Below are 16960 nucleotides of genomic sequence, written 5' to 3'. Positions count from 1 at the left end.
GGCAGCGCCGCGATCGGAACATCCGTAAAAGATAACGGGGGGGGGCGGTTGGAACCGAGCGTGGCTGTCCCATTGTATCTGCCCGCGTTAATGAAATACCGGGTGACGGAGAACCAGGTGACAGACTCGGCGTCTCAGAGAGCCTTTGATGCGGTTCTCTAGGCTGTCGAGGAAACAGCGGCCTGTGTCAGGCCCTGGGTTGGCTAATCCCTTTCTAATGACTGGGGAAATGTGAAGCATTCGTGGAGGGCGCAAAGTGATGCCGGGTAATCGAGACCAGAGGTAGCGAGCTATACCTCCTCCTTCAAAGTCACCGTTCGAGCTCGGAAAAAGAGCAGTGGGCGGCTGAGTGGTTGGTGGGATCTGGTGATGAACACAAAACTATGAGAACTTTTGCATATTTCCGTCTTCCGGCTTGACTGACCCTTCTGAAGGGAGAGGTGGGGAGGGTCTGTAAACAACTGAACGTGGATTGTTTGTGTGCTGGTTACCGAAGTGGACCGTGTAAGGAAGGGAACGGTGCAAGTCCTGAGTGTTCTGTATCGTGAGTCACTCAAGTGTTAAATCGTAAATTCTTGCCTTACGTTTACAAAGAAATCCCCCATAATGGGCACGTTGTAGGCAATAAATATCCAAGCTTCTCAAAGTTTAATAAAAAGAAAAAAAGAAGGTCCTACTTGTTTTGTATTAAATGTAGACTTTCAAAAACCTCTTCTCTTACTCATCTCTTTCCAACGGGAAAGTAAACAAGAGAAGGAAACATTTTTTTCAACACGAGAAATGTGTAATCAACAGTTTGATTAAAAAAAAAAAAGCATCTACGCCAGCAACAAGAATAGTCGGTTACATTCCTACCGGGAGCGTGTTTCTTGCTCCAGGTTACGAGCTGGTTGCCAGCTGACGAGGAGCGGCTTTGCTGGCAGGCAAGCTCTCCCATCGCCTCCGTGGAGCGTGGAGCTGTATTGAGCAAGATGGACTGGTAACTCCAGCTGGTCGCCGGGTCGCGGTGCGGGTGCCCGGCCGATGCCTCGGCTCTAAGGAGGGAAGAGGCACCACCCGTAGTGGAGCGCTGGGCCTCACCCCTCCGGGTGGGAAGGGGCAGGATTGCTACGGCTGTGAGCCGTGCCAGCCCGCAGTTTTGCGGGCTGCTTCAGGGGCCGTGGGGTGAACCTGTGGGCCTTAGAGAGGGGGGTGGATGCTGATGACTGATGATCATTTTTTTCCTTTATACGCATGAATAAATGCAATGTGCCCATTTTATGGCCAACTAGTTGCACTGTTGAAGAAAATACCAACTTACATGCACTGGAATGCGGTCAGGCTATCTATGAGAACGATAACTTAGAAATACAGGCTTTCTTATTGTTCTTTTCCCTTCTTCCCATCTTTTCTGATTTAGTCCATAATAAAATTCCGATTGATTTCAGCAGCACAGGCTCAGACTTTGCTGATGAAAAGGCAGGTGGGAAATTGTTGCGATGCAATTTGACTTTGCCCCTGTTAGAGCTGTTCTTGCTTGGAGAAGCTCTGGTCTTGGAGAATTTTTTGGCCTTGGCTGGGGAGGGGGACATATCCTCAGCTTGGCTGCCTTTCTCCACTCCTCTTGGAGAGGAGACGTTAATCAGAGCTGCGGCAGGGATCATGCTGAGCTCTCCTCTCACATGGCTCCATAGGAAAGAAGCTCTTGATACTGTTTTCAAAGAAAGGAGGAGCAGCCGCAGAGAAATTTCAGAAGCTCAGGGCTTACGCTTGTGTGCACACAGCAATCATGCTGTTGGGAGACTTGGCAAGGTTAGTTGTTTTAGCAGTAAGCTGGAGATGAGTATTAGGAGTTCAAAAATCAGGTGACTGTAAAAAGAAATCTATATGTTTGCTGCTTCTCGTTGCCTTTCTGAGGTCGGCAGTGCTACCACTCTTTGATACAAGCGCTTCTAAAAGGATGAGCATTGTGTCTACATTCAAAACCCCAGCTTGCAGGAACTGGAAATAGGTTTCAGAAGCCTATTGGGGTGGCAAAGGCAAAACTACGAGAGGGAGAAAGCTGGGGCGGTGGGGATGCTGGAAAGAGTAACAGGACTCCTGGGGGAGAGGGGGCTCCCTGCACAGTGCTTCACGTGGACCTGGTGAATTGCACAGTTGTTAGGTAGACTATAGATAACCCCGGTATAATATATCATTCTCCCGAAGGGTGACGAACAAAGTTGGATTTTTCAAGCTATAAAAAAAGGATGATGAAGCTTCAGTTCTCATTGGGGCTGTTGGTTCCTGCAATCTTATAGATGCTCAATTTCTTAACGTTGAAGTGCATGGATGAAAAATGGTATATCTGATTGTGGACTGCAGGTCAGGCCTGCAGTCATTACATAGGCAAATTTGTTGCATGTAGATAACAAAATGTCTTAAATTAATACTTCAAGGTAAATAGCACTCTCTAAATGCAGTTTTCCAAATAACAAACCAGACTCCAGGTACAATACAACGGTGCATTTCAGGAGAACAGTCAAGCAGAAGTAATGAAAAATGCTGAAACGTAATCCAAATTGTATTCTTTCATATAGTAGTGTGTGTCATTAAATTATATGCCCTGGGAGATTCATTGTGAGTTACAGAATTTTGCAGTTCGCAAGGGTAAAAGGATAATTCAGCATAAAATATAATCTGATTTTATTTGATAGGTGTGGTTTATTTTTCTGTTGATCAACTATAGTTGATCTGTTTCTAGACTGTCTAGTTACTGGGATTATGATATTTTATCAAAACTTCTGAATCTGCTGTTGAGCACTTTTTAAAAGCAGTGACATTTTAACAACCTTGAGATTATGGTTGCGCTTTCCTGTTGGCTCTTTGCTAAGAGGTAGGCAGTGCCCATTTGTGGGGCTGAGAAGGATGGCTGTGTTCGTGTGGGTTTTTTAGGCTACTTAAATACAGATTTCTACTGTATTTTCATTTGTGTTCATTCTCTTAATTCAGCAGTTATTAATCTTCTGCCGTTTAAAGCCGATGACAAATTTTCTAGTAGTAATGGGAAGAGAACAGGCCTGGTAAGTCTCGTGCATGCGGTTGGCTCTCGCCTCAGGCTTTCTCGCAGACAAGCAATACCTCACACACACATGCAGTGCGGTATTGGGACCCTGTCGTGGTTTAACCTCAGTCAGCAAGTGAGCACCACGCAGCTACTCGCTCACTCCCCCCACCCCGGTGGGATGGGGGAGAGAATCAGAAGAGTGAAAGAAAACTCGTGGGTTGAGATAAAAACAGTTTAATAATTGAAATAAAATAATGATAACAATAATAATAATAATAATGTAATAATGATAATAATATACAAAGCAAGTGATGCACAGTGCAATTGTTCACCACCTAAGAAAACTCATGGTTTGAGATAAAAACAGTTTAATAATTGAAATAAAATAATGATAATGATAACAATAGTAATAATAATGTAATAATGATAATAATATACAAAGCAAGTGATGCACAGTGCAATTGCTCACCACCCGCCGACCGATGCCCAGCCAGTCCCCGAGCAGCGGCCCCCCCGGCCACCTTTCCCCAGTTTATGTACTGAGCATGACATCACATGGTATGGAATGTCCCTGGGGCCAGTTTGGGTCAGCTGTCCTGGCTGTGCCCCCTCCCGGCTTCTTGTGCACCTCCAGCCTTCTCAGTCGATAGAGCGTGGGAAGCTGAAAAGTCCTTGGCTAGTGTAAGCACTGCTTAGCACCAACTAAAACATCGGTGCGTTATCAACATTGTTCTCATCCCAAATCCAAAACACAGCACTGTACCAGCTACTAGGAAGGAAATCAACTCTATCTCTGCCGAAACCAGGACAGACCCCTGTCCAGCTGAGTGACCTGATGTGCGGGGCATGGCTGGCCCATATATTTAGCTTGATGACCGGCTCTACCTGGCTCATCGTGTCGTGGAGCATGGGCAAGGCCTTAAAGCCGCAGGGGAACCAGGGAAGTGCCTGGCAGGAGGATCTGGTAGGCACACAGGGCAATCGGGGTGATGCCCTCGCGGGGGGCTGCCCAGCATTGCAACCTGTCTCCAGACGTCAGCCTGGCCAGCTCCTGCTATGTGCATCATGTCCTCCGCTGTGTGATAGATGTCTGTCAGGTTGCAGGAGCAGCATGGTAATCTACTACGTTAGGACTGTACTGCTGTTGTAATGCACTGCTTAGTCTGGCTTAAAGGACGCTTGTGCTCAAGAAAGGCTTGGGCATTCCCAGCCCAGGAGTACTGCCAAATCTTTCCAGTGCAGACGGCGCTGAGGAATCGGAACATGAGCTTCTCCTTCCAACATTGTTATTAATATACTTTGTGACTCCAGTCAAGCCATTTCTTCTCCATGCCTCAGCTTCCCCGCTTGTGAAATAGCTACAGTAGTGATTGCACCCTTCTGTACATGAATATTTATCCAAGCATGCAGCCAAATGTTTTAAATTGGCTCCTCTTTGTTACCGTAATGGGGAGCCTAGAAGCCTAACTTAAGATAGGGATTTGTTGGTCGATCAAAACCTGTTGATATTTAGCCGTGGAGCTAACAGTGTTGTAGAGCTAATGGGAAGGACGGCAGATGACTTTCTGTTTCCAGAGAAGTTAAACATTTACTGTTCTTTGGAGCCGTGGGACAAATGTTCGGTGGGAGGGAGGTAGACCGTATCGCACTCCATGAGACAGCCTCCTAGCTATCCTGTGTTTGCGTGTTTTAGAGCTTGGTCATTCCATTTCTCTGTCAGTTTTTTTATCAGAGAGCTGTTTAATCACACAGGCACCTCCTGGACTTGACATTTAAGCATTCTTTTAATAATAAAAAATAATAGCACACAAATATAGTGCAAAGATTTCTTGTTAATCACTTTGATTTATAAAGTGTTGCGACATTTAGCAATGTTATATCCAAAGATCTATATAAATTATGAGTAATAAGAGTTTGATATCTTTCATCCTTTTCAGAAGACATCAGAGAATCAGATATGGTGTGGGAGAGTTCCCACACATAATATCAGTTATTGCAGTGCTGCATATTATAAACTTACAAAGCTTCAACCTTGTATTCAATAAAAGTTAAGGTATGTATTTAAATTCTAATGAGATATCATGCATCACTATACATCAAACACATACCAATAGCCAAAAAATATTTAACTCTTCCATTGTAGCACCTGCATGAACATAAGACTTTTTCTATGACGTTATGATAAAAGTCCAGTTGAAAAATATCGATGACCTTTTAATCACAAATGATTTTATGGCCTATATGTTTAGATTACATTGTTGACAATTCAGTACTTCATGACACAAATCACTGGTTTGTGAATTGTACAGGGCTATTGTACCTACAGTAGAGCATTCTTTGCAAAAGCGTATGCATGTGTGTTAGAGGAAGGGGGTTCGTAGCTGGTTACTGCACAAGTGCTCTGCTTTTTTTCTGTTCATTAAAAGGGCTTCAAAGGGAACCAATTAAAAAAACCCCAGCCTGTAAGTTTTAAAATGATAAGTTATGTCTCTGTTTTGATCTACTTTGCTCATAGGATTAAGTTTGGCAACTATTTTTTGGAAAGGTAGAAAACATATAGTAACAGATTGAGAGTTCTCTGTCAGTCACTCATGGTTTGTGAGACAGCGTGCCACTGTGAGACAGAGAATCTCTTGTGTGGTGTGTAGTAAAGTACACTACAGTTCTAATTATACGTTGTGCGTTGTGAACAACTTAAGAAAAGAAACATTCTCCAAGTCATAAAATAGAATCTTTGATTTTATTTGAATTTACAAAAGTCTCCTTTCTTACAATAATGCAAAATGGATTATTTTTTAAATGCTGAACATAGCTGTATTAGTCTGAGCGTCTTTTTGGGCTTCTTTACTAATGACGTTGATAGCCACTGTAAATTTTAAATTGGTTTGTCTCTGTCAGGCTGGAACTAAAGCTAGCTAAAGGCCTTGCTATCCTCAAAAGAGTGTATTTTCATTATTATTGTAATTAAGTTAATTAATTACAACTCAATGTACTATTTCAACCATACAAGCTGCATTTCTTCTGTGGCTAAAAAAAATGCTTTGTTCACAAGTAATTCTGAAATAGGAGCGAAACAGTAACATCCTTTCTGGACCCCACATCTTTGAAAAGCTAACAAAGGAGAAAGAACCCCTGATCTAGCGCATGGCAGTGAAGTGATGAATTGCACTGTTCAATCATTGACTTGAACAACTTGACAATACCATCCATAACCTGTGATTTCTCCCTGTCTAACAGTCCCCGAATGTTACTCACAGGAAAAATACACGTGTGCTGGAAAAATACAGAGAGCGCACTCATTTCAGCATGAAAGTACTTTTGGCCAAAAGGATTTATCTGTGCAAACACCTAAAGAGATGGAGAGAATATCAGGGAAGTAGATCTGATTATTCATACCCAGTGGGAGAAGGACTGCAGCTGTGAAGTATTCTGTCCTAAACTTAGAAGTAGACAGCTTGATTGTATTTAGCTGCTGCTGGCTAATACATTCAGACAGTGCAAACTCTCACGCTCTTCTAAAGACAAGGGTGGGTACCAGAACATGCTTAATTGCAAACGCTTTGTAGTTCTGCAGCTGTGGTCAGATAACGTTTACATGCTGACCCTCACTCTCAGAAGTAAGGACACACAGAATTATGCCTGAGCTGCCATTCTCCACCCAGACTTTGGATGTGAAGGGAGTTGTCTGAGTTTCTGGGCTAGGATCCTATCCAGGAAGTTTCCTTGCACAGCTTCTAGAACGAGCTGATTTTTTTCAGAAAGGAAAAACCAGCACTTTTTGTAGCAGTTAGGCGAAACACCTAAACCCCACCTATGTCACAAAGCTCCGAGATGTCAGTTTTGGCAGAAGGGGATGCTAGAACGGGTTTGGCTCCAGGGACTGAAGAGCTGAGTACACGTTTAGGTGTGTGACTGCAAACTTGGTTGACTATTAGTGAACTCCAGCTACTCCTCACTGTCCATTAAAATTGAAAGAAAAGTACAGTGAAAATGCAGAACGTTACATCTGTAGCAATGCAGGAATACCGGTCCTCTGGTGGATTATAGGATGTTTTGCTTATGGACAAGAGGAGCAGATTGCTCTCGGATGCCATAGGGGCATGCACACAGGCAGCAACCCCGGCCAGTGCCAGTTTTGAAAGATCAGACAATGTAGGTTGAGGGTGGAATCACCTCTGTGCAAGGATCCTAGTTCTCCTGGAAACACAAACTTATTATACCTGACTAAATACTGCCTGTTGTGCCAGAGGGATATCCAGTCCTTCGTGTGGGGTCAGGCAGCACCTGGCCAAGCAGTTGTTTAGAGATTTTTGGGGGCACAGTCCACATCCTGAGATCTGCATATAGCCCACTATTTGTGCAACTTACATTTTGGCTTAGAAGAAGGAGGTTCCCAGCCCCGCTGATTGCAAAGGTAATCGACAGCCTGTGGCTTGTTGCAGTGCTGTCCGAGTCTCAAAATGCTAAAAATTGTTACCTTTCTGCACAGCTCTAGAATGCAGAAGACACAGTAGAAACTCAGTAAATCCTAGCAACGTTTTATTTTAAGTTGAGGTTCAGCTGGGAAAGCTGTAGCTCCTTATGTCTTTTGTCTGTTTTTTTAGGGAATGATCTGATCCTGAAAAGGGGCACTTCTTGTGAAAATGCCTTCTCAACAGAAAATACAGCACCGTACAATGGCGCCGTAGCGCACACTGAATAAATCACATGGGGAAATGACTGAGCTTCACCTCTGTACGTCACTTATTAAAATTGGTTCCTTCAGGCTTGAGAGCATGATTGGAAAGAAGAGCAATAGCAAAGCTATCTCTCTCCCTCTAGTGCCTACAGAGCCAGACTTTTCCATGTGACAGCTCAAAGTAAGACTGAGAAAGATGCAAAAAAAAAATATGGCGTCTTTCTGCAATCTATTTAGGACAAGCAAAAGCACATTCACAGCTAATTTTAAGCAGCCTTCAGAATGCAGTATAACACCTTATTAACTCGTACTTAATCCTTGCATTCTGGTATTTTTAGAAGCCATCATGCAATTCAGCAGTACTTTCATCCCGTATCTCCTTTATAATGGATGACACCACTCTATTTCTCATTTTAATTTAGAATTCCCTTTCTGACAATAAGCCTTGCTCACACACAAAAGTTATACTGATTTAACTAAATTAATTTAGAAATTGAATTAAACATGCGCACTCTTCCTTCTCCTCCCCCTAATGTGACCTTCTTAATTTGGCTAAAGAGCACCCTTTGTTGCAATCTAGGTTGAACTGGTAAAGGCCTGCCTTCACCGCTTGCCCCTGTCTGATCCTCTGCAACATAATGAGAATTTGGTCTAGTTGAACCTCTTGCAATCTGAAACTGTAGGAGGGTAAAGTCACCTTTATAGATTTAGGGCTCTTTGCCAGAGGGCTACCTCCCTTGACCAGTTTTGTGGTGCAAGTACCCCTGCAAGTACTGGGTCGCAGCAATTTGAGTGGATGGGGTTTGAGGCTTTTGAAGTCAGCGCCTCTTCCTTCGGTGGCTTATTATTTTTTGATCACGTGGGAACTCAGGGTACGGCTCTATCAAGTGTAAACAGTCCTAGTTTGTATGCACCTGGTTTTATCTTGATCCAGTATCTCCCAGCCAGGAGGCTTAAGTTAGCTCCGGGCTGCCTCTAAAGAGCAGCAAATGAAAACAAAGTCCTCTAAACCATGGTTTCTGTTACGTATTATCTAATCAGGGCTCTCGGAAACAGGCCTTTGGAAACCTGTTCTTTGCACAAGCATACAAACTAGACTTATCGGGTAGTTTGTGTTAAGGCTGCTCTGGAGCAAAGAAAAACTTACAGAGGTCTTTTTGATGATTTTTTTTTCTAACTGTATAATGTGCTTACTTACAGAGACATACACAAAAGCCCCCTCTTTCTCTCTTCAGCGTCTTGTAGCGTACTAGTCAGAGGTACAGTACATAAAATACCAGTACAGCAAGAGGTAAGAATTTAGAACAAGGGACAGTAATGCCCCACCGAACATTTTGTGGAGGAAAACAAGGAATGCAAACCAAGACCAATTCCTTTTCCTTCAGCTTGCTAGAATTGTAGATAAAAGAAAACTTAACATTTCTAGGAATGGGTTTGTGTGCATGGGAAGGCTGCTGGGAAATCAGTGAACATATATACTTAAAACATGATTATTCTGCACCTTTCCCTGCAAAGATCCTTTCATTCCATACGAAGAGTGTTCTTTTGCAGTTTAGCTTAATCTGTTTCTAAAAGGTGGAAGAAAAGAGACCACATGGTCCTCTAGTGCAGTATATCTGCTAAAGAATAGCTGGTCAGACCCATTTCTCTATGCAAAGAAGTTCTAGCTTAATTGCAGTTAATCCAGTCAGAAAAGAGCAACAGATCTTTAGGCATAAGAGGTATTTATCAGTCTAAAATGTGACAAGAAAACAATGAAAACTTCCCAAGAGAGTGCTGAGTCTGAGCCCTCATCTGGAGCTCTCCCTTCATTTTACCCCAAAGTTTGCCTGTTAAAGAGATTCACAACTTATGTTTGTATGATATGACTGCTTTCTAACGTTACATTACATGAGGAAATTGTTTCTAGGACTTCACTGTGCTGGTAAATTATATACCCACCTCTTGGAGGGGGAGGCAAAAGGGCAAGTGAATGACATGGCAAGTGTTTATCAATTATAAGTATTTTATGTGGGTGCCTGAGTATGGGAGAACTTAGACTCTTCACATGCTCTGAACTGCATCTAATCTTGATGCCCGAAGGAGCTGATGTGAATAGAGCTCCTGTGCACATGCACAGACACGGGTCATGGAGGTGTGTGTCTGTGTACACAGTACACAGCAGCAGGGAGGACTGAACCTGACCAGGGCCATTATTCTCTCCTATGATAAGAGTCATAAATGACAATATTCAGAAAGTGCAGGAGAAGTAGCAAAGAGCACTGAAGATGGGGGCTGTCATCCCCCCCCACCCCGCAAAGTAGGAAAGCCTGCCTTCTAGCCCAGAACAATTTCATTCAATAGTCTGTTTAGTCCTTCCCTTCAGAGCACCGTTTCATTTTCAAACACAAAACTCTCAAACTATCTTGAAGTGATTAACTCCCCTAAGCAGAGCAACCTGCAAATGGTGTTTCTCCCACCTGACTCCAGCATCTCAGCATGTCAGAAGGCCTCCCCTACTCTCCTAATTTTTTGAGGAGTCATCTGAGCCCTTTCTCTCAACGACTAATAATCTACAACCCACAAATAACTTCTTAAAATGGGTCCATCTCTGAACAGATGTGGTTTGCCTTAACATGTGTGATGCTGCAACAGGAAACCAACTTGCTACAGAACCAGACTCACTATTTACAGCAGTCCTGGACCATGGGTAGAAACTTGTACAAATTTTGACTCAGAAAAAAAAAAAAATTAGTCATAGGAAAAAGGGAGGTGGTTAGAGAAATGAAGAAACTGTAGGAAGCCAGAGGAAGCCAGACTGCTTTTAAATCGAGGCAGGAGAAATGTGACCCATAACTTGTCATGACTGATGGGAATTAGAGCTAACTAGGATACTGATTAGGCCACTGGAGGACTCTGGTTTAAGGAGTCTTACAAAAAGATGCTTTTTATCGAACCTAGGGCAGGCACGTATCGCTTTAATATCTGTAGTTCAGACTGTATTTTTCTGCATGCATTCTGAATGTAAAAAGTTACAATGAAGATAGGAAATGAATGTATTTCTGCTTAACCCATGAAGAGAGGCTGAGAGCCTCGCTGAAATAAAGTATCCTCTGCAAATTTTGTAATCAGAATAGAGATTACATTTTGAGGGACTCAAAGGTCTCCACTTAGTAGTATGTAATCTTGTACTCCTTGGAGTCTGCGCTCTGCATGTGCTTCCATCACAGCCTGAGCATGAAGGGCTGGGGCAGAGCACATAACTTCTTACTGTCATGGGAGAAACAGAAATGGCAAAAGCATTTCCAGTACATTGCTAGGAGAATGCTGAGATGCCACATGCACATTCAAAAATTACTCTTCTAAACAGAGGGAGGACCTGCAGTCTCTGTAATTTTGTTCATGTCCACAGAGCAAAAGAAAGGGAGCTCTCCTCCTGTTAGGGAAGGGAGGATGGTGGTATCAGCAGGGACAAACTACTAATCCAAGATGAAGGGCATAGGGGGAAGTCCTCTTTGTTTTGGAAGAACACTGGGAATTGGTTGTGCTCATTACCCAAAAAGTCTTGCTTTAGTCTCTTTTTTTTTCTTTGTGTAATCTGTACTTTACAGATTTACAGAGTATAAGATTATCTCCTCTGACCTCCTATATATCACAGACCCTTCGGTTTCACTGAACTAACCCTGTTACTAAGCATAACATGTTCAATGAGGTATACCTTGTCTTTGATATAGTGTATCTTGAAGAAAATATCCAGTCTTGGTCTGAAGATATCAAAAGATGGCGCAGCCAAAGTTTCATTTCAGGGAGGAATCACTTTCACAGTTTGACAACTGTGCTGCTCTTGGCTCCACTTACGTGCTCCCCCACTAGACTCCATAACAGGGCAAGTCATAGCTGATATTTAATGGTTTCCAGTGTTTCACATATTTGACACAAAATCCCAAGAGACAGATTTTCCTAGAGGTATGGAGTGCTGTGCTTGAAGGGGGTCTCTATAACACTCTCATGCTATGAATTGTGGTAGCACATGCCGGCTGAGCATAGAAGGGAAAGAAAACGAAATATAAATTCATTACTGCGTAGCTAGAACAGTGAGGATAAATTCCCTCTATTTCCAGGCATCTATATTATATTCCCAACTAGGGATACCTTTAGTGGAGACAAACTGAGCTCTTTTGATCACTTTCTGCTGTGAAAAGGGTCAATCCTCCTTGCTCTTCACACTCCCTCCTACATGATCCTGACTCTCCCTTGGGCTGACTTTCATATTCACTGAGCTGATCCAGCTCATTAACCCATCAGAAAACTGTCCCTTTTTTACTTCTCTGGATTTATTTTCTGCCAGTTCAGTGAGCTGAATCAGCTCAGCAAGGGGTCAGGTGAGTGTCAAAAGTGCTGTAAGGAAGCATGGGTGGGCAACAGAGAGGTGGAATTAGGGGAAGGAAGAGGAAAAAGACAGGAAAAAGCACACAAGGTGAAGGAGCAAGACTGCTTCTTTCAACGGCAGAAAGCCTTAAGAGCAGCTAATCTCACCTTGTCTGATCACATCTTTAGGAAGGTAATTTCCTTAGAGTTCCTGTGGAGTCAATATAGAAAAGGGAGTTTCTTTAGAGGGTGGTTAAAAAGGAAATAAAGGGAAGTAATCTAATTTAGATGCATAGGTTCGGCAATGTAAATATGTCTGTTCTTTACTGCAAAGATCCCTGTGGATTAAAGCTTTAAAACATGGTTAATGACTAAATGCCGGGAAAACAAAAATAATGGTCTTTAAATGGAGAAACAGTCTTCTGAGAGCTCTAAAAGGCCTCAAGTACAATCAGAAAGACCATGTAAGTCCAGAGAGCAGAGCATGAGCACCAGGTAAATTGGCTCTGTGAAGTCAGTGTCGAGCAAAGGTTGGTGAAGCTGATGTCACTTGGAGTTTGCTCAGGCTCTCTGCCTGAGGAGAAAATCAGGAACGATCCTCCAGCACACATCTTGTTTTCAGCAGAGTAGAGTTTCCTCTGCCATTCCCTGTGTGCCGCCAGCTCTTTTCCTAACTTTGTTTCTCTCTTGCTTTTTTAACTTCCGCCATTATTTGTAAAACTACTACTGAAAATGACCTATATAAATAAATAAATTGAATGAATAAATTATGAGGGAGAGAATGAATGTGTGAGTGTGTGTAGGTGGATGACACAGAGAACCAGGCTGGTGGGAGCAGCAGGAGCTATCAGTTCATTTGCTGTCAGTGGCAGAGCCCCAGGGAGGGTAAGGACATTAAGCTCCTGATTGTGCAAGGTGCTGAGCGCCTTCATCTTCTGTCGTTTCTGGAGATAATTGAAAGCATTTCCATACCTTGCCAGTAGAGGCTTCAAGGAAGGAAGAAGAGGGCAGCAGCCTAAACCTGCGATTTTCAGCCTTTTTTTTTGGTTTGCAGATCCCTAAGGATTTCTCCCCTGTAACGAATCTTTTCATAATTACCTTTCATGAAGCCTTTTAAAATAATCAATGGACCCTTAGGGGCCTGTGCAACTGAGTTGCTGGCTTTCAGATAATGCAACAGAGGAGAAACTTCCCCCTTGCAAGAGCAAGGCTGGAAGTGTAATTTCAGAGTTGATATTGGTTGTATCCTCTCAGGTACAACCTGTTCTCCATGGAAGACACTAGCCATTATGTTAATCAAATAGCTGAGCCACTGGCCTCTTGCCACGCCACTGAACCCTGGGACATTTTCTGTACGAGAGCATGAGGTGAGCTCCGCAGTGCAGAAGGGATGCAATGCTCCCTTGAGATTTGCTGCATCTTGCCCCAGAGACGAAATGTGCCCATTGCGCTGTGCTGTAGAGCCACGCATGCTGACAGCTTTGCCCTTCGGGATGGGGCATACACAGCTGGAATTCAACAGGTTGCAGGAAGACATTTGCATTATTAAATGGATAAATATAGGAAAAAAGTGGTTTAATTATCAGTGGCGTTTGCAGTAAGTACTTAGTAATCCCGACACTGCAGCAGTCCTCTCTTTTTTTTCTGAAGTAGTTCAAATCTTTCTATGATATTTCCAGAGTATAAGATTGTATTATCGTACCTGGTAGATGGAGCAGCCTTTTAAAGAATGCTTGGAGATGTGTGTCCATATCTGTGTATTTTGTATGCATACAAATTCCTCTCACCTTTTCTAAGTATGTGGCTCTATAGCACTCTTCGTAGGAGTCTAGGTATCCCTCACAAATGGTAAATAATAGGGCTAGAGCTGAAGAAATTGCCTTGAATTTTCCTTCAAAACAAGTGTAGCTTGTTCCTGATCACTTCTAAAAGATCCAGTTGTTGCCCTGACACAAACTTACTCTTTACAGTTGTCCATTGGAGCTGTTGTGGGAGATCCAAATGACACGCTGTGCAGCCAGCCCTTAGGTAGATTATCTATTCCCCTGGAAAGCACTGGAAAGGAAAATAGATTTTTCAATTTTTTGCAGTATTCAGGGTAGCAGCAGAGGAGAGAATAGGATATAAAGGATAAGGTATTGTTGGTTGCAGGCTGTGCCTTTGAGAAGGTGTGATGTTCTGAATCGATTTTCACTTTAAACTTGGCAATTGTATATGCAGGAATAGGGAATTACAATAGTAAAGCCTGGAAATCATAAATACACTTATAACTCTGGTCGAGTGCAGATCCCTCAGACGGTAAGAAAGGGGCACGGTCTGCCTATCAGTCACAGGTAGAACAGTCTTTACAGATTGCCCTACAGTGATTGCTCTTAATCAACCCTTTATTCAGCTGCGAGTTGCTGTTAACATATAAAGTAGGCCAGGTCGTCATCTGACTGTTATTGACAGCCAGTCCAGCGACTGAGTCTAGAGGTTGTTGCAGATGTGTGTGTAAGTCCAAGGTTCCCTAAGTTAATGCAAGAAGAAGAAGAAGAAGGAGAGAATTAAAAGGAAAATCTGGGCAGTTGCACCAGAAGCCTCATAAACGTGAATCCGGGAGCCTCCAGGATGACTTGTGAACGTCACTGCCAAGTCAAAGGACATCACCCTCCACTCCTGCAGAAAATCCTGCTTTCTGTAGGACCCAATTGCTCAACATCTCTTACATACCGCCTGGGCTCGCTTTGTGCCAGGGTGACTGAAGGGGCTGTGCAGCAGCGTGGTCAGCCCTACCAAGCGGTTTTGGGCCTGTGGCCGTGGGCCATGGCCGGTACTGACGCAGGAGCTGTGCCCCTTGCTGCCCTGGATGTGCCTCCACCTTTCTGTATCTTTCCTTGCCTTGGACATCTTCTGTTCATCCTCACAGCGTAATGTCTTGAAGCAATGGAAGAGGAAGTGAGTCTTGGCCATAGGCTGATATGGACAGCAGTAAAAATGCTGCCCTGTTAGAGATTATGCGCGTTATCTTCGATTTGATCGCTTCTTCAGGTGTCTGAAAACAATAGAAATAATAAAAGTGTCTACATGTCACAGAACCCTGCATCCCATTTTCAGAGAGAACTGGGCTGTACAAGTACTTAAGCCCTCGCTGACAGTGGGCCAGATCTTACAGAATATTTAGGGAGGAGACCAAACACCATGCTTAGTGGGATTTCTAGAAGGATTTCATTATTTAAGGTTCACATTGATTTAAGAGGAGGTACCTAATGATGTAAGCACTTTTATAAATCTATCAAGTGTGCATTTGTATGTGTAGATATCTAAATATTTATTTTTGTATGGCACTTAGTAACTCTGAAAATAAGGCTTACTATCCAGCTCCAGTCCAGAAGCCTGTACAGTCATGTAAATGTGGCACTGCCTCTTAGCAGAGGTTATTAAGTCTGGCACCACATGGAGCTAACTCAGACATATGACTTCTCAACCAGAACTGCACTTGGATGCAGTTCTGCAGTTTTAAAAACACTACCTTATTCAGCTAGAACAACAGAAGCGGAGTTAGAACACCACTGTGTCAGTGCCCTCTGCTCCTTCAAGTAAGGATTATCTTCATGTCACTGTGTTGAATGCAGCATCCCTGTGAAACAACCGAAGCAACTGCTCTGCACTCTTTTCCAGGTTTATAATTGTGAGCTTCCTTGTACGTTTCTCAATTCTTGAATCTAAAAAAAACTATTAAAAAAGCCTAAAAGGATCAGAGATAACATGTTATTTACACACCTATTGGAAGTTAAATAATTCACACTGCCGCAGCCACCTTGCCTGATAATCAGGACAGCAATATGGAATAGTATTGCTTCTCCCTTTCACCTCCACTCTCTCCATCAGTGCTGCAATCCGGTACCCAGAGCACCATCCTGAATACAGATTTTCTTTTTCCTGCTATGTTTATTTCCTTTAAGGCATTTTTTTCCCTCTTGTGGATTGACAGACTTATCAACACCAGCTAAGATTCATTTAATATGCCTAACATAAGCCAAACAGTATCCTGTCCTGTCGCTCTGTATTCTTTCCTCAGAAAGAATTGGGTTTAGCTGCAATTATTTGCATTATCTGCTTAAATATTTAGCAAATGCAATAGTTTGGTAGACAGGCATTGCTCTATTCTATTTTGAATTTTAACTCTATAAGCCAATTCCTCAGCTGCCCGGTTGGATTTTTTGTTTTGTTTTTCCTCCTGGCTATCATGAGACGATATCCCCAGGAGGCAGGGACACAGCAGCACCTGGGACTGGATGCTGCACTCGTGTGCATGCGGCTCTGGCAGAGATGTGGAGGGGGATCCGCACACAGGAGACCTGCAGAATGAATCCCAGATGCCAAATGTGGAGATCAGTATCACACAGCAAGGCTTTGAATTTTAGTTTTTCATTCATTAAAAGGCAGTCAGAAAGAAAGAAGCTCCATTCTCATCCTCCTAAGTGCTGTCACGCTCACCCATATGTGTGCACATACACTGCTGCCTTCCTAGTTAATATCAAGGGATGTAACAGCACAGTAAGAAGAGAACCGTACCGAATTTGCCTGGATTATGGAGTATATTTTTATGGACCCTGCTGCGGAAGGATCATTCCTATTTTTTTTAGATTTTAGTATCTTGCAAAAAATATTTCTTCTCCTTTCTCTGTCCATTTTAAAATCTCCTCTGACATTAGGCAAAATGTTTCCCTTACTAATCCCCACAGGTATAGTCCCAGTTTGCTGCAGATTCTCTGCTGACTGTCCTGGCTTTTCCCCAAATCATCACAAACTGTTATTCTGAATGTGCTTATCTACGTGTAGGAGTACTCCCCCAGGCTACCACAGCCTTCCTACGGGCAAGACTCAATGGAGCAGCTAGCCATCAGGCAGCAGCATGCACAGGCGCT

At 43.1% G+C, this 16960-nt stretch overlaps 1 protein-coding gene across 1 annotated transcript in view; it reads right to left on the bottom strand.

Annotated features, from left to right (window-relative positions):
• Positions 1–15002, bottom strand: part of MED14 (mediator complex subunit 14) — a 54905-nt gene extending 39903 nt beyond the window's left edge. The window contains exons 1-4 of the mRNA XM_009318909.1: positions 14763–15002; positions 1748–1812; positions 884–1034; positions 100–363 (exon numbers count right to left, since the gene is read on the bottom strand). Of these exons, the coding sequence (XP_009317184.1) occupies positions 100–363; positions 884–1034; positions 1748–1812; positions 14763–15002 (720 nt within the window). The remainder of the gene's footprint in view (positions 1–99; positions 364–883; positions 1035–1747; positions 1813–14762) is intronic.
• Positions 15003–16960: the final 1958 nt, after the last annotated feature.

This window comes from Pygoscelis adeliae, unplaced genomic scaffold, assembly GCF_000699105.1.
Source record: "Pygoscelis adeliae isolate BGI_AS28 unplaced genomic scaffold, ASM69910v1 Scaffold92, whole genome shotgun sequence".
In the NCBI taxonomy this organism is placed as follows: Eukaryota; Metazoa; Chordata; class Aves; order Sphenisciformes; family Spheniscidae; genus Pygoscelis; species Pygoscelis adeliae.
The sequence above is the reverse complement of the archived record's forward strand: the minus strand, read 5'-3'. Positions and strand labels throughout refer to the sequence as shown.